This window comes from Lutjanus erythropterus, chromosome 12 (genome assembly GCF_056507025.1).
Source record: "Lutjanus erythropterus isolate fLutEry1 chromosome 12, fLutEry1.hap2, whole genome shotgun sequence".
In the NCBI taxonomy this organism is placed as follows: Eukaryota; Metazoa; Chordata; class Actinopteri; order Lutjaniformes; family Lutjanidae; genus Lutjanus; species Lutjanus erythropterus.
The window spans coordinates 18,824,564-18,843,113 of record NC_139328.1 but is presented as its reverse complement, the minus strand read 5'-3'; the positions used below and the strand labels follow the sequence as shown (position 1 = coordinate 18,843,113).

Sequence of the window (18,550 nt, the reverse complement as noted above, 5' to 3'; positions counted from 1 at the left end):
TTTACCCCATGTCTCCAATATAATGAAACTAGATCAAACTCAACTTATGGTGCTCAAAGCACCATCACTCTCCAGAAATTATGACCTGGTTTTTATGCTGGGCTTATACTATGAAGTTATGGCCTGATTTTTGACTTGTATGGCTCATTTTAGAGAAATTTCAGCTTTGTTATTTGCTGTACAATTCACTGGAAGTGAGGATAGATCAACAAGATGAATTTCTCCCATGTCAGAAATTTTGGTTGGCTGTTGTCGGGCTCTTGCACAGTTGAAGCAGAGCCATGAGTTGATTCCTGAGGTCAAATAGAACATATGAAATTGCAATAGCAATATGTCGTGTCATGAGGATGGAAAATATGTACAGTAAACATAGCTAGCTTACCCGCAATTCTGTCTACAAAACTGACAAGCCATACTGTCCGTGTTTTTCTCACCACCTATTAGTCCATATATGCTGGCACCTGTTTTTTTTTTTTTTTTTTTCAGCACACAGGAGGGTACAGATAATCATGGCAGCACATTTCTACCTTGTCCGCATTACTGCTAGCAAATAGCAGTCTGTGGGGGCTGACAGCACATTTTATTTTCTACTTTACTCTGACAGTGTGAGGACACAGGTTGTGGCTTTACGATCAGATTAGCGTGAAAACATAAATCGCAGACTTTGGTTTTTCGCCGCTTCAGGCTAAGATTCACTTGTACAGAAGGAGCTGGAATTTAACAACAGCATTTTTTAAATCGTAATCGTAAATCCAGAGACCTCATTATGAGCAGTTTCATATAGGAACTACTTTCTTTCAGCCAAACTACACCAGATAACCATATCACCACACAGAAGGAAGCGTGCATCTACTCATGGATGTGAGGCTTGTCTGTGGTCTGTGGATTATCTTTATCAATAGGGTCATGATTTCTGGAAACAAAAAATGCTGTTAAGATTTTTAAATGTATTTTTTGGTGCTTAGTGCTTTATATGCAAGAGGAGGCAGACATCTCTGTGGCTAAAACAACCTAAATGGATAAATACAGTAGCACTTCAGATAAAAGGTAAAAAATATATTTTGAGGCGAACTGTTCCTCTAACTTTTTGCCTATTTTGATTCATAGAATTTTAGAAATGAAGCGCTGTTTGCTGTTATATTGACACACGTTCCCATTGCACGGTAGCGTCAAAGTTATAAAATGTCACATTGTCCTCATGAATAGGTTCAGGGTCAACGTTCTGGCCCGTTTGCAGCCTTTATCCTCCTCTCGATCAGCCTGTGCATGAATCCCTCCACTGGCTGTGTTTTTGGCTGCTGCACCCCATCACTCTCTGTTAACAGCTTTCCCACACCGTTAATTCCGGATGCCATTTGCAATAGCTTCAGTGGACTGTCTTATCTCTGTGGCGCAAGTCAGGCTTGTCCAGTACGAGCTCTCCTTTCAGTTTACCATAACTGCACCTCTGTGAAAAACAAATTAAGCAGCATAGATCTCCCTTCCTGCTGTCTCCACAATGTTGGCCCGTTTACCTCTTGCAATTCTGCCCACGCTGCCTTGTTGTGGTGCCCTTGCTTATGCCGCACACTATTATGCCTCGTATACATATGCATGTGAGTGGTAATGAGCACTATAGATGTGCATTGCATCAGTTTAAAACTTGACCTTGTAGTGCAGCCAAGACAAAGAAATATTGGGCTTAAATTGGTTGAATATATATTTGTGCTCACTAATGCTGCATAAAGGGATGCTGTATTGGTAGGCTGCTTCCTTTTATTCATCCAACAGTGATTTCCCTCCCAGTATTTGTTTGACTGGCACCATCGCCCCTATCAGAGGGCACAGCCTGCGAAAGTCCAATAACTAAATTGCTGATGGGTATCAAGGGGGATCCGCTGTTTCCCCCTCCATTGTCTTTATTTGCTCCCGCTGCCTTTTTTATCTTCCTATTTTGCTTCCTAACTGTGCTAACAACCTAACAGCACCTCTGTCTGTGTGTCTAAGTGGTGAGGTGAAGACCGTCTCTTTGGGCTCCTGTTAAGCATTAAAAGAAAGGTTCTCATTTATTTATGGGAAGTATAACTGAAGCCATGTGATAACAATCTGATGGCTAGTATGGCCGACTCATGTTAGGACTTCACAGCTTCTCTGTTAATTAACTTTGGTCACGAAAGCGCAAAATGAACGGGCCGTTTTTCTCTTCAGCTTCTGTCACATTGTCACTGGACATGTCTTATTTTATACCCTCCAAGTTCGCTCATATAGTTCCACTTTATGTCACTCCTCTTCTCACAATTTCTTACTTGTCTTGCAGGGCTCCAACGGCTTCCCTGGATTTGCCGGGGCGAATGGCGAGAAGGGTGCAAGGGTGAGCCACAAAATTCATTATTCTCTGTCCTATTAAAGGCATGTACGCTTTTTCACTGTGGGCTGTCCTGTGTAGCAGATAGATTAAGTGCAGATGTATTAAGTGTAGTGTAGAATATTGAAACGCAGGATGGTCAGAGTGTCCTGAGAGGCCCGACTGAGAAAGACAAAGATATCATTAAGTTTTAATTTAAGATCTCTTTAGTATCGTTTTCTGAAGTGCAAAATAACACATCATGTGCTGTGCTGTGATTGTACACAGTTTAGATTTGTGTATTTGTTTTGTTTATATGGCCTAACAAGAGATTCAAGATCAAAATTCGAGATTCCTTTATTGTTACATCTAATTAGACAAGAAAAAAGTTGGCCTGAAGGGATTTTGCAATTAGTTCAACATACGACACCTTCTGTTTGGATAAGAAACAAACTCCCCCAGAAAACTCAAAAACTCAAGAAGAGCAACAAAGGAGAGATCTCGCTCCCACAAGGAACAGACGAGTACTGTTCTGTGTAAATAATACCAGTTTAGGAATCAGCTATGTCAGCATTAAAATTTGTCAATTACTCTGTCAACTTAAAAGTTCATAAACACAGCGTTTCCCCAGCATTTGAGTGCAACGTACAAGCAGAGCCCAAACCATGAAAATCAGCCCCAAACAGAAAATCCTGAACCTGGGTGTCCACATACTTTTGGCCTGATAGTGTAATCATGATGCAGCCCTTGAGGGAGGACTGACAACTGTAAATAAGCTCTGTAATCGTAGAACGGGTGACTTGAAGAGGGTTACAGTTGAAGGGATGACGATTGTGGAATAGTGGGGAGGGCTGTTATTGACGAGACGCGCTCGTCTTTGCTCTCAGACAGGCAGTGCGAGGCAGACACCACTGGCCCCGGCATGCTACAACTGACAGGTAGTTCAAGCTGTCAAGTGCCTGTGGGTAACCACTTACCGCAATTTGATTATTTATTTTTGTCCAGAGATGCTCCGATGGTTTTGTTTCGTCCCTCGCTCAGACCCCCTCCGCCCTGTGTCTGTCTGATGTTTGACTATTTGTTATTATAGAAATGCTTCAGCTTAAACCTCTGAAAAGAGATGGGAAAAGTACTTACAGCAGCTGATGCTACAAGGAATGATTTTGTCCTAAATCAAAGCTTTTGTTTTTCTTTCTCAGGGAATCGCTGGCAAAGCAGGCCCTAGAGGGCAACGTGGCCCAACGGTAGGCATCTCAACCGTCTGCCAGCTCAGCTTGAGCCCCGCACATAAAAGATTTATTGTGTTCAAATGAAAATCTCTTCCTTTGTGTAGCTGTCTATGGGCTTTATGTTTCTCTCTTTTGAAGAACGTAGGCACTGAATTGTACAGATGGGCAGGGAAGGCATTAGACATTGATTACCTGCCCTTTATACTATGACTGTCTGTGTTTTGTGTTTTATTGTCTTTTGATGTCTTCTTATATCAAACAAAATACAGATAAGGCTTTTTTCCTGTTATGATCACTGTATTGTTTTATTTACAATGTATATAGGGTCCACGTGGTGGTCGTGGTGCCAGAGGGCCAACAGGAAAGCCCGGTGCAAAGGTGAGAACGACAGCATTTTTTAATGTATATTAGTTTGGTCATTGATAATGAATTTGTCTACATGCTCAAGAATATATAGAGAAAGTAAATCATATAACAGGGTGCCTCCAGGTTGTTAAAATCTCTTAAATTCACATATATTAATAAAAGGCTTTTATTATACCTTTATTTTACCTATTTATTAAACACTGTAAGCATGGTCTAGTGCAAAATCCCTTTACATTTAATATTTGGTGAAATCAACAAGAGTTGAGTTTGAATGTCTCTGTTATCCCATAGCATCTTTCTGGATGGCATGGAGGAGATACCTAGTTCGCTAACCTGCAAGGGTTTAACTTTCTGCCCAGTTTTAACCCTTTCTTTAGTGCTTCTGTTAAGCTGGTAGTCTCTACTATGTCAGAGCAGGTCTCAGTCATATCCCTCATCACATTCCCTATGTACAATATAAATACAAGGAACAATTCTGGCTGAATAATGTGTCTATAAATCTTGCTTTGGCAACATAAACATCTGTTTCCCATGACAATGAAACCTACTTAAATTTGTGTAGGAAACAATGCCAGATAGTAATTGTCCAACTCCAGCAATATTTGGGGAACAGCTGTAAAAAGTGGGGCTCTCATCTGTCCGGTTCACAAAAGGAAGGTGACTAAATTCATTATGACAACAGTCTGTCTGTAGGCTAAATTTAACAGGATATTTTTAACCTATTACTTTAAAAGCCATGTATTAACTACTCTACTATAAAACAGAGAGTCACAATTATAATACATGGGTATAAATAATGACTCTGTTTGTAGGACAGCTGCGGTAATTAATGTTAAATATATACTTTTCACACTAATAAATGTATTTTGACAAATGTTCTTTAACTCAGTCGGTTATTGTCATTTTACCTTTATAGGTTTTACAGTTGACAGTTGTGCTCCTGCCCAAACATTTTTTTGTCGGAAATTTAATTAAACTGTTGCATTAAAAGGTCTTAACAAGTCTTACATTTAACTTGGGGATACATGTAGACACCCTGTATAAAAATGTAAAAAGAATCTATTAGTCCTGTTAAACTGTGTTCTTGAGTGCTATCTCATGTAGAAATGTGCATGTGCAAAGAGGCTTGCTATGTAAGCTCGCTGTCAGTGCTTTGCATAGATTTTATTCACACTTCATATTTTGACAGTTTTGACAAAGTTGACATCGTCTCTCTGTGCCTTTTCTTCCTCCTCAGGGCACCTCAGGCAATGATGGACCTCCTGGCCCGCCAGGAGAGAGGGTTGGTGTCTGATATTTTTTTGATCAGTGCCTCTTGAAATTTTGAAATTCTGTGCAGTGACAGTGACAGAAAAAGTACATCAGGTGCATTGTGTCATGAATCTCAACTCAAAGTGTATTGCAGTAAAATCAGGATTAAGTCAAAGGATTTATTTGCCCTACAGCAGCAGCTTTAAATAAACAATTTTAAATGTTGGTTTATTTACCTGAAACCAATTCTGTGTACTCAACATTAAGCTAAAACTGACATAAAATCATTAACATTTAAATAAAAAAAAGGATTCTGCAACTAAACCCGAATGAAATACCAACAACCATTAAAAAGTAGTGTTGTGCTTCTCATCCCTTCTTCTCTCTACTCACTTTTCTTTTCATGCCAGGGACCTCAAGGACCACAGGGACCCGTTGGTTTCCCCGGACCTAAAGGACCCAATGTAAGTAGCTGCTGTCAAAGTGTCCGGGAGTTTGTACAGTCCACAACAAGTCAGTGTTGACACTTTTCATATAAGCTTTTCAAATATTAATACACAGTTACGACCTGATGTCTTTTATGAACTGTCTACCTGTTCACCCTCAGGGGCCACCAGGAAAAGATGGACTGCCCGGTCATCCCGGACAGAGGGGAGAGACGGTGAGTGGGTAGTTTCGTCCATGAATGCTTTGTGTCGTGCCGTATGACCCTGAACATCATGCATCAGCGCCCACTCTCTCCACACACTCAGTTTCTCAGATAGGAAAAATAAGGAGAGGAAGAGGAAAACTGAAAAAGCAAACAAATGATGCTCTCAGGGCAAAAGTGAAATCCCAGTAAGAGAAAATGGAACATAAGACCTGCAAAGGATCATCGCAACAGCTGGTTACTTTTTTTCCTTTTCTTTTTCAGTTAAAATGTTTAATATTGCATCTATATATGATTCCCTTATTGCAGTTTGTTCATTGTCTTGATATATTCAATATTTAGTTTGCAGTGCGGTGAACAAAATACATGCATGGAAATAAGTCAATAAATAAAAGATATTTTTTTAAAGTTTTAGTAAAGTTAGCATAGTAACATATACATTTTCATGCAACATTAACTTATTAAGTCCAAAAATAGTATTAGTGGGGTAATAGTTTGCTAATAAATAGGTGATAATTATGTAATACCATGTAATTACCAAACTAATGACCAGCTAATAGCTTTGTATTAACACTGGGCATGTATGGGTAACACTGATATTTAAGTAACAGGGTAATAAAGAAGGCAAATAATTCTCTTGTTTTCTGGTACATGTACTTTATTGCCATGACAGTAAAGTTGGAGAGCATTTAATTGAGTTAAGTAATGTTCTACGTGTTTAGTGAGCTTTTAAGGACTTGTACTTTTACTCCACTGCAATTATTTGAGAGGTTTAGTGATCATTTATTTTGTGCATTCAGATTTCACATATAAAATACATAAAAGTAATCAAAAATAGAATATTATGCATGATTATAGATGAAACTAAAAAGGTAACACCTGCACACTTACTCCATGTCACAAAAGTGTAATAATGACAACATTTCATTCCTGATTTGTCCATAAATATTTGTGTCATGGAGTAAGTGTGCAGCCATTACCTGTTTTCTTTGACACTGTTTTTCTGATAGCTTTGCACCTATGCGCATAAAATTAGTCTCCCTCAAATTATCGATCAAACTACAGAGCAGCAAACAGCTATAAGAAAATCCTACTTACACATTGCCTCATCAATAATTATATTCCAATAATGTAATATATAATCATGTATCACTTAATCGGCTTCAGTACTTTCCTCCTTTATTTGAGTAAATGACACAAGGAAAGCACTTTATATGTTAAACAACCTTTCTTGCTTTAAAAAGTCAGTTTTATAGGATGATTATGAAACCAAATGAGCTGCAAAGATACATTTTTTGCAGTTTACAGTCAGAAGAATGCAGATTTGTCTGCACAGCTAAAATTGTTACTATGATTAACAAGAAGTGGAAAACCAGAAGAATCAATTTATTAGTGACAAGGCGTCAGGATGGAGACACATTAACAACTAAGGTACAAGGTAAATTTAATAATGAGTATAAAACAGAGGCTTGTATAGTGAGATTTAGTTGTAGTTTCCTTTTTGCTACTCACAAATGAAAATAATAGAAACAATTTTAGATAGTGGAGTAACCTTAACACTGATACATACATCATACTGATTTTCTATATGGCTCTTAAGACAATACCTAACAATATAACCCTCCTGGTGTACGGTCAACCTTACCTCTGTTTTCTCCTTCAGGGCTTCCAAGGAAAGACAGGACCTCCAGGACCCGGAGGGGTGGTCGGACCACAGGTACAGTAGATATGCAGCACAGTACTGTACACTGCTGCTGCTGCATCCCACCTCCTCACTCATCCTGCGTCTGTTTTTAGAGAATTACTAGAGACTGAAATTCAAGTTATGTATCTTTAACAACAGCTGAATCCGCAACAAAAAAAAATACAAATATGCATGAATGTAATCAAGATGCATCAGATGGTTTTGAGAAGAATTTTAGATGCCGTCAGTGAGATCGCTTGTCTTTGGAAACTAATGAAGCGTGGGCTGAAAATAAATTATTCCATCTCATTAAGTCTTCCATTTACAGTGGGAAAAAATATAAAAAAATACAAAAAAATATGATTTGTTGAGTAGAATAAAATGTGAGATATCCTAAACATCTTTAGTATCACTACTGTATCAGTATCATATCTCATTTATCGCCTTCAGATTTGAATAAGTGACCTGTAAATATCGCTCTGTATGTAAATATGTTTTGTTTTCTTCTCTTAAAACAAATTGCCTCTTTTAAGTGATGCTATCACTGTTTTTTTTATTTAAGATAAATCATGTTTTTTCCTTTTCTTTTGTTTACATCTAGTCTAAGGTTGCACCTTTATTCCCTGTTTTCTGATTTGTTCATTAGTTTGTTGCGCGATTGTGGTATTTTGTTGTTTGTATTGTCACTGCTGTCTTATATATTGTATCTCATACCAATTGTGAGTGTTTGGGACCTCCTTGAAAAAACAAGATGATACATCAAAAGGGGTTTAACCTGAGATAACACAGTTCTAGTCATTTAAGATGCAGATGAAGACACGTGTTTACAGCATGTTGACCTTAATGTTGTGGCCAACAGGGCCCAACTGGAGAAGTGGGACCCGCTGGAGAACGAGGACACCCAGGCTCTCCTGGTCCGCCTGGTGAGCAAGGTCTACCTGGAGCTGCTGGAAAAGAGGGTGGAAAGGTAAATAAGCATTTATTCAAGTGGTTTTGCTCTTAGAGGACACATATTAGAAGGCCACCTCTTAATTCCTACACAAATACCTACATTTTAAAGGGATGCTTCAGATTTTTTAAAGTAAGCTTGTATGAGGTACTTATCCATAATCAGTATATTACCTCCAATAGATGAAGGTCAAATCCAGTTTGGAAAAGCAGCAGGTATATGTCATAGAATTTGTCTCACTCACTCAATAAACACAGTGAAATAAGTCAAGTAGAAAGTCAAGTAGATTATATTGTAATTGCAATATGAGAGACACATGGCTTATAACAGGAAAAAGTCAAGAGTATCTCTCAGAAAAGGAGACATTTGTATTGAATTCTAAACCACAGAAACCAGACCTGGATGTCTTTCTGCTGATCGTCTGAGACAAGAAAACCAATAGGGAATTGTCTATTTTGTACTGTAAGTCAATAGTTCATCCTCAGTATTAAACTAAACACAAAGCCATGAGCTGGTCACAAGCTTAGTCTCAAAGACAGACTGTCTTTGTCCTCTTCATAGCCTCCTAACAGCATGTAGTATTTAGATCCACATATAGTCATCAGAAACAAATACAAAAATGTTTAATACTAATTTGTTTTCCACAAGTACCAGTGTTGGAAGCTAAGCATAGCTGGCTTAGCATAGACCCAAGCAGTTTCCTGTCGTTTTGGTTACCATCTACTTTGGGTAATTCACTGATTATAAATACCTCATACAAACACTTCAAAAATTCTGAGCCATCCTTTTAATGTAACGGTTTTATTCTAATATTATTTGGTGAAAATAACTAATTTGACTACTGAAACTACTTTAAGTTGTGGTCAAATTTGTACGTTGTTGTCTTGTAGTTAAAGATCAAACTGCAAAAACATTTGAAGTCCTGCAGGATTTTTAGTGATGTGGAATTAAATTTCTATTTATTGAAACGCAGTCTGTATTATTCTTCTGTAAGCAGCTCACGTCTGAATAAGAATTTGTTTTTAAATGCTCTTTCAAGCTCTTAAAGATTTTATTTCCACCTTAACATAACTGCACTCTTATTGTTAAAAATGAATGGGTTCAAAAGATTAAAAATTGAGCGCACTTCTGTAGAGGAACTGAACAGGAAGCTCTAGCTGTTTGACTATCTGAAACAGTGTTTAGGAAAATTAAAGTGCAATTGTGCAAGAATTAAAAAACAGACATGGTGCCTTTGTTTAATATGTGCTGTATTCTAGTCCTTAATATTCCTTTGATGGTTGTTTGTTAAAAATTGGCACATCTCCTCCTTTGTGCTTTCACTTCTTAATCACTTGCTGTTGTTCCCACATAATGCGGTATAATTCCAGCTTTTTATCAAACAGATCAATCACTTTAATTGTTTTTCTCCGACTCTCCTCTGCCACTCTCACAGATGCAGCCGCGCTCGTTGTTTTTACCCAAAGCAATTCTGTGTTTAATGATCACCTCACGCTATCAGACGTCAGTTAAGTGGGTGTTATTATTTCTCCGTCTCTAGGGTGATCCAGGTCCTCAGGGTCATGGTGGCAAGGCAGGACCTGCTGGCCTGAGAGGCTTCCAGGGAGCGAGAGGTCTTCCAGGGGGCATGGTAACACGCAGACCACACACACACACACACATTGGCACACTTATGCAAACATGCATGTCCCACATCCTGAGCACACAACCGGTTGGATTCAGCTCCAAATCCCAATTACCAGGCTAACTACCTGCTGTTAAACCAAATGTCAGGCCTGGCAGTGGACCAGACTGAAAGGTGCAGAACTTGCTTACACAGAAGTAACAGAGGTGTGTGAGCCAGACACAACATTGACGTGTTTTATCATTATTCATCTCAGCAAGGATGAAGTAGGTTGTGGTCAGTCATCAATATGGCTTTGGCAGAATATTTTTAAAGGATAGTTTGGATTATTTGATGTGGGGTTGTGTGAGGTAGTTATCGATAGTCAGTGTGTTAGCTACAGTAGATGCCAGCTGGCATGCTCCCAGTTAGAAAAAGCAGAGAATTAACAACATAGAAGCTAAGCAATGAACTGCTCAGGACAGTCAGCAACAGAAGGTATTTTAGCCACTTAAATGCACAACATGTACATTTGGTCACTAAGTGTCTCTCTCATATTAAAACAATAACAAATCATGTAGTTTGATGACATGGTGAAGTGACGTGGGATCATGGGAATTTTGGATAAAAATCTATCAGACATGATTCAGGCAGAAATCATGTTCATAAATGAGGTGATGTATTAAAGTTTTATTCAAGTAATGTTTAATCATGTGAGCCGACTTCTTTCCTCACTCCCTGATGTAACAGACATATCCCATTTTATAGCAGTTATAGCACCTAGTAACTAGCCATCGATGGCTACCCTGAATAAATTACAGATTTTCCTGTGTTTAAAAAAAAAAGTAAGCACACAACTCAACAAGATACTTAACATGTCTCCTGTTTTTAGATATGTTAATGTGGAAATGATACATATTATAGCCTTAAATCGGTCCACCTAAAGAAAATCAATATCCGTCTAAAGGTACGCTATATTTGTAATATTTTCACCCCTTACCTTTGCTGTCAGACAGCCTTTTCCGAAGTGAAACTGTCATTATTTAAACCAAACTCAACAGGCAAAATCAGTCATTTTACCTTGCGGAACACAGAAATGTCTCGTCTGCTGCTGCCTTGATCTGTTGTTTGTGTCATTGTGTGACTTCCATGCTTTAAAAAAACAGTTCGGATTCACCAAAGTCATAAAAACTAGCATACTGTATAAAGGCAGCAGTAGACCAGCATTGAGGGTTGGCTTAATACCACTTTTTTATGTCTGATACCAATACAGATACCACAACTTTGTATGTATTATATGTATTTTTCTAACTAACCTGTTAATAATACATTTGTATGGATTTACTTTGCTCAACCTTAAAAAACATCATGCTAAAACTGTGAAACTAATATTGTACTCCAAATATACAGCCCAAAGCATGATGTAGTTATGCAATACTGCTGCTTATTTTTATTTTAACTTTTAGCAGCATGTTTGATTGGTCAAGGCCATTCAAATATTCAAAACCAAATTAAATAAACTGCATTGTTTGCACTTAGCTTTCTTAAAATAACTCTACACAGCTGACATGATGAAAGGAAGACAGATCTCACTCATGTTTTATCTACTGTTCCCAGGACACGTAGCTTATCTATGTATCTTGTGAGACATTTCTCTTTATGGCTCAAAGTTTATTTATGCACTTACATGATAGTTTGTCTGATCCGATGATTTTGGCATCAGCCCAACCCCTATCAGCAGCTCCCATGTTCTGAGAGGTAAAATTATTGATTTCACCTATTGAGTTTGGTTGGTGTGGAGTGATATTTGGCTTATATGATGCCAGTTTCCTGTCAGGAAAGGCTGTCTGATGGCAAGGTAAAGCAGTGAAAATATTCTAAATAAAGCATACACTTAAATGGAAACTTAATTTTTTAGGTGGCTAAAATAGTTTTTGTTGCTGACACAGTCAACAGCAGTACATTGCCTAGCTTCCTTGCTGTCGATTAGTACCTCACACAGACCCACTACAAATATCCAAAAAATCCCTTTAACTAGTGAAATATCTGTGTAATCGGCTGCATTCTGTGCATTTTAGATGTATTTATTCAGTATTTAGAGCTGTACCAGTTGCACATTTCCTTCTCTATGAGGAATTCCTGTTTAGTTTTCGATCGGAGGATGAGTCAGATCCCTCTCATTCTGATTCAAACCCACAACTTTGTGCGTACATCACACGCACTCTGAGCGTGCTGAGTAACCCGAATTAATTCTCCAAAGAAGTGGGTGTGGGTGAGGGAAAGTTCAAGGTGAAAGCGGATGGCTGTTAGAGGCTGACTGAGGAGGATCAGCTTGAGGGACTGAGGCTGAAGCTCATTTCAAGGCTGACCATTAAGAGAGCACACGACAGCACTGCCCAGACTTATTACCACCGTTATGTTTGTCCCATGTGTGCAGAGGGATGGCTCTCTCCTCATAACGGCAGCACACACACACACATATAATCACACACTGCAAGAGCAAATACAGCCTCCCTCTACCTCTAAAAGTAAAGGCATCCAGACACAAACATACATGAACGTGTGCACCTGTTGTATGAGCAGGAACATAGAAGTTAATCTCTTCCTGTTTGCTGAGAGTGTGCAGGTATTGTGCAAGCACACACACACACACAAAATTCTGTTTTTCTCGCTTCGATAGACATAGAGAAATGCACACACACACTCTTCATCCCATCTTTCAGTCTTGAGGAAAAGCACAGTGGCAATATACGAGCCAATAAATAACTTTTTGTGTGTCCGGCAAAGAACGATCCTTCCAGCCTTCTAATGCACCGGGGTGAAATGTGGAAGCTGGGGAGCTGGAGAGCCTGCTTGGCAGCGTCTGCACCCGCTGGCTCTGTCGGAGCCTGTAAATTAGTTATTATAATGAAAGTCTTTACTGCCTCTGGTGAACTGTGTTTTCCATATGCAGTCCCAGACCCCTGGTGCTGTGATTCAGCAGCCATTCAGGGGCCGGGATCTCAAGGAGATGACAGGGGTCCAGAGATAGATGGACTATACCTGATCTTATGGCCCACCACAGGCTTCAGAAAGAACCTTGTCATCCCATTTTCATTTGCTTTGAAGCTCATTTAATGACTCCTTATGCATTAGTAATATAAATATGCCTAAAGATTAGGCTATATCATAATTTATTAAGTAATAGCCAGTTCTTCTATGGTGTAGTTGAGCTGCAGCCTAAGTAAATCTTGGTATTTCATTCATGAGTATTTCTGTGCTGCATCATTAAATTATCATTATTATATTATTTCTTTTCTGAGTTTGGCAATTTTAGACAAATGCAGCAACTAAATTCCCACATACCAAGCTCATGAATGGAATGCATTTTGCCTGATTGTTACTTCAGATTATTTAATGTGGGTTTGTACGAGGTAATTATCCATAGTCGGTGTATTAGCTCGCCAGAGAGGGGCACCAGCAAGAAAGCTTAGCAAAGTGTTACTCTGGACGGGGTCCCCAACAAATGGTATTTTAGCCACTTGAATAAAAGGTCACCTGAAAAAAATCTGTATCATTTTCAGTGTACACTATATTTAGAATATTTTCCCCACTTTACGTTGCTGTCAGACAGTCTTTTCTGACAGAAAACAGACATTTTATAAGCCAAATATCGCTCACTCCAAATCAACCAAACTCCAAATCAGTCATTTTCCCTTGCGATCACGGGAGCTGCTTCAGTCTGTTGCTTTATTTGTATTATGTGACTTCTGTGTTTTAAAAGGATAGTTTGCATTCACTGAAGTCACACAGTAACACAAACAAACTTAACAGATCCAGGCAATGGTAAACCAGCAACTGCTGTGATCTTCAAGGTAAAAGTACTGATTTGGCCTGTGGAGTCTTAACCTTTTTAAGTGACACAAATACCTGTTGTTGCTGACACTGTCCACAGCAGTTCATTGCCTAACTTCCATGCCAGCACTCCTCTCTGCTTCCTCTAACTGTGGGCATGCCGACCGGCATTTACTGTAGGTAATACACTATTGATACATACCACATACAACTATATTTCTCATAACGCAAACAATACCTTTGCAATGTTTTGACAAAGCCATATTGACAACTGACCAGAACCTACTACTCCAACCTTGCTGAGATGAATGATGATACAAAATGTCAATACTGTGTCTGGTTCACTCCTCTCTGTCCACAGCAGTTCATTGCTTAGCTTCTGTGCTGGTTCTCCTCTCTGCATCTCCAAACTGGGAACGTGCCAACCTCCATCTACTGTAGCTAATACACTCACTATCGATAAGTACCACTACAGCCCCACTTCAGATAATCCGAACTATCCCTTTAAAGACTTGATTCCACAAAAACTTAGTTTTGGTTTTATGTGCTCAGGTTTCAAGATGTCTGTCTCTTCTGCCAGAGCCTCAATACAATGGATGTGAATATAATTTTGTTTGTGGAGCTCACAGCATTGAAAAGTTAAAAAAAAAAAAAAAAAAGTTCCAGCACCAGCATCTCTCCCCAGCCCACTTTACTCTGGATAATCCACAGATCTCACTGTGAGCAGGTTTACTATTTCTTTGCCAGACAGTAATTTTAAAGAAATCTGTGCAGTTTTCATCACTGTGAGAACAATAAACAAAATTCCATTCACCTCAATTTTATTGGGGTGACAGCAGAAATCTTCTAGACTTATATGTATTTCAAAACATGGACAAATAAAACCAGGGCTATATGCCAGGCTATGAACCACTAGAAGTAAGAGAGATTATATGTTTTTTTATTATTTTGGGTGCTGCCTCAGTAAATTGGTAGCTAAAAACATGGTGCAAATTCAAAGAAAGCGCACATTTGCCCTTTGCTTTTATTTACACAAATCTGCAATCTATACTGTGAGTAAAGTTTTAAAAACTTTATTAAAAAGAAAGTGGACTTCAATCAATGATGACATTGTCACTCACATCACAAAAGAGATAATTAAACTACTAAAAATATTTCCTCCCTTTCTGATACTGTATATGAATCATAAATTGCTATTTACTGTATGCCTTTCTGGATGTCAGCCCTCCATACACACATGCATGCACATATCTACACATACACATGCATGCACACGTGCACACACGCACAGGGTAACATTTAAAGGCCCATTTGACAGCTGTGATTACGGCTCTTTGAATGGCACAGAGCGGCGGCCTGTGGTGAACGAGATCTAACCCTCTCCTGTCCTCTGCTTTCAGGGTCCAGCTGGCTTAAAGGGAGGAGAAGGGCCTCAGGGTCCCCCCGGCCCCATCGTAAGTGGCCCGTTTCTATGGTTACCTCTTTTCTCCTGCCACAGAGATTGCTGTGAAAAGTGACTTTTGGAGAATGAAGTTTCACATGCTGTGCTGAGCGCCAGTCTCCAGATCATTCAGCAGCACATGTAACGTCAACTACAGTGTAGAGGGTGGCAGAGCAGGGCATGGTGGTTTCATTCAGATCAATACTATGGTAGTTAAAAAGATGTTTGACAAGAACATACATTACAATATTAAATGTCAAGTGTTGTTTTTCAGTAAAGTAACAATCTCAAAGATTTCCACTCTGCTCTTTTTGGTGGCACCTATGGCACTAAATGGTAATTGCAGGTGTGTTTTTGGATGTCAATTCGCAGAGATTGTCTGCGAATGATTTGATTTAATTCTGATTCTTTGGTGTTTGATTCAAATCAGAACTGATTCTTGATTGAATGAATAGAGCAATAGTTTTCAGTTTCTTGCTCCAGTTTACTTTGTGCCGACCCATTTACCGCTGTCCAGTGAAATACAAGATGAAACATACTGGCAATGAAGATAAGTGGTCCGCAGCCATTTTATTAAAAAAAAAAAGGTTAACTGCATTAATTAATGACTTAATGAATCTGAAAGCATATTTTAGTCTCTTGCCTGTATTAAATAGCAAAATACTCTGCAGTTTTGTTATTAACATGTCTCCAGCAGTGGGGACACTGCTGCACCATTAGCTTTATTTTAAGTTTTTTGATACTGCAGTGTGTGTTGGTCAGTCAGTCTCGTTTGTTTCTGCTAATCGCTGCTCTGCTCTGCTCTGTTCTGTTAACATTAGTGTACTGACAGCTTACTTCACATTCAACTTGCAAAGGTAATTTTTTAGACATACAATTAAAATAGACTTGCAACCACTGCCTTTTGTGAAGATATAATACAAGATAGTTCAGCCTATTTGGTTCGATCTATTTTTGACATTTATCAAATACAGAATACAGAATCTTCCACACCGTCATTGCAATGAATCTAAGAATCAAGTTCCCCCACCCCATCCCTAGTCTGTAGTCAGGAGTAACCATTTATTTGCAACGCTCGCTCAAACCATAAAAAAACGATACGGTGCTTCAAACTCAAGTGAGATTAAGAGCAAATCTGTTGTATTAGCCCCGCCCACCCTCTCTGGCAGACCAACTGCTGCTGGGTGATGGAAAACATGTCACTAACTTTGCACCACTTGGGGCTGTCATTAGTGGGTCATAGGCTCAATCACCATTATATCGCCTCACTAAATAGTGAGTAATGAAGTAGAGGTCAATAGTGACTTAAAAGGTGTTTATTTACATGGAAATCTTTGAGATTATTATTTAAAAATGATTTTTTTTTATGAATGCAACAGTTAAACAGTTTGTTTTGTCATAAAATGGGTAGTATTTGGGCTGGATCTTATATTTTAATGTGTGAAGCCTAAGATACACAATAAGCACATCTGTGGTCATGAAATTACTATTTTTCCTGCCTTTGGATCACATCCCATGCTGATATATATTATGTTTTTGTTCTTCTATTGTATTGCTCAGGAGGAGATAAACATTTCACTTTTATAATGATTAATTTATAACAGTTAATAATAACAGGCTCATAATTTTGTGTACCAAAATTTGATAAAAGGCAATTTGCTGTTTGATTTATAGTGTTTTCAGAACCACTAAGAGATATTCTTTGGTATGAAATTAACTAGAGTGCCAGGTAACATTGCTTAATCATTACTTAATTGCCTAATTGAACAACAGCTAGGTTCATCTCTTTAATTTGATTGGTCTGACAGGGTTTCCTCTCCTCCATTTAGTAGTTACTATAGCAACTATTGTGACAAAGATGGGGGAACTTTCTGTCTTGTGGCCAATACTTTTAGAGAAACTTTTCACTCAGTTGATAATAAGACTTAATACACTAAGGCTGTTTTTCTCTGTGATTCTGGGTACTTATGTTGCATCTTCTTCTTATTCGCCCTTAATCTGAGTAGAGGACATCCTCTTGGATACTCTATGCATTCATATACTGTTTTCTCACATAGTTTAGGACCCTAGAAAAGGAACAGGAGTGGCAGGGTAATCCACAAATAAGTGGGGCACTTTTTCCCTGCCTTTGTCTCTGAGCCCCTCAGTTAGCGATATATGCAATGAAAAGCCTCGGGAGCTCCGGCGGTGAATCTGTACAGAAAGCTGACTGACAGGCAGCTTTGAACCGTCTGACATTTTGTTCAAGCGTTAAACGCAGGCTCCCGATAATTGCCCCTGCTCACCAGCGACAGAGCAACACCAGATTAGATGACAGCGGATATGCAGAGCACGGATGAAAAGATGATGAAAGCGAGAAGAGAGGGGCGTTCTCTGAATGAGTGAAACCATTTCCACTGCGAAATGAGATAGTTTTCTTAAATTGGCTTGAAAGTGAGCCATTGGCTGAAAACATGTGATAGACTGTTTTTGGTTGTGTTTGGATGAAAAAAAAAAACTTGAAAAAGAGGCCGGTGTGCGATGCCCACGCACACAAGAGATCTGATATTTTCCTCCATCGATTTCCTGCCAGAGATTGAGCTGCTGTGGGGAAGTCTGTGAGTGGTGTGTGTGTGTGTGTGTGTGTGTGTGCATGCGTGCGTGCGTGCGTGCGTGTGTGTGTCAGTTTCATAGTCTTTTTAGAGGGTTGTGTCTGTTGTGTGAGACAGACCAAGAAAGAACAGCACAGAAGAAAAAAACCCCAGAAAGAATGAATGCGACAAGTTGAATCACAAACTTTGGATGTGTTTCTGCATGTGTTTGTGTCGTAGTTCTGATTTATAGCCAGAAAATCACATGTGTGGAAGAGAAAATAAAATGAGCGGGAGAGAAGCTGAAAGAAATTATGAAGCTATGTGAGTCAAAGAAACTTCAGGGTTCCTAGGCAGTATGGAAAAATATGGAATGTCGTTATAGTAATTTCCAGGTCTAGATAAGGAAAAATATTTGTTTCCAGACTACTGTCCCTATTCTGGTTTCTGAAATGTAAGATTCAGAATTTTGAAAAATACATTTATGGAGCAGGCAGCCAAAATGTTTACCGCTGTGTTAGAGAGCAGAGAGCGAGCTTGATGTTGTTGAAAGCAAGGTAAGAAGAATAGCGTGCAACTGAACGCCCACTCCTACAGTGAGCTGCCTCTACGTCACAGCCATTGACTTAAATAAGATGGCCGCCTTGGCTC

At 38.9% G+C, this 18,550-nt stretch overlaps 1 protein-coding gene across 3 annotated transcripts in view; it reads left to right on the top strand.

Moving 5' to 3' along the window:
* The window catches only part of LOC146317878 (collagen alpha-1(XI) chain-like), a 135,925-nt gene that overhangs the window by 69,876 nt on the left and 47,499 nt on the right, over positions 1–18,550 (top strand). For all 3 annotated transcript variants that reach the window (XM_084733067.1, XM_084733066.1, XM_084733065.1), the window contains 10 exons: positions 2,297–2,350; positions 3,523–3,567; positions 3,877–3,930; positions 5,156–5,200; positions 5,580–5,633; positions 5,777–5,830; positions 7,482–7,535; positions 8,362–8,469; positions 9,992–10,081; positions 15,289–15,342. In XM_084733067.1, coding sequence (XP_084589193.1) covers positions 2,297–2,350; positions 3,523–3,567; positions 3,877–3,930; positions 5,156–5,200; positions 5,580–5,633; positions 5,777–5,830; positions 7,482–7,535; positions 8,362–8,469; positions 9,992–10,081; positions 15,289–15,342 — 612 coding nt within the window. The remainder of the gene's footprint in view (positions 1–2,296; positions 2,351–3,522; positions 3,568–3,876; positions 3,931–5,155; positions 5,201–5,579; positions 5,634–5,776; positions 5,831–7,481; positions 7,536–8,361; positions 8,470–9,991; positions 10,082–15,288; positions 15,343–18,550) is intronic.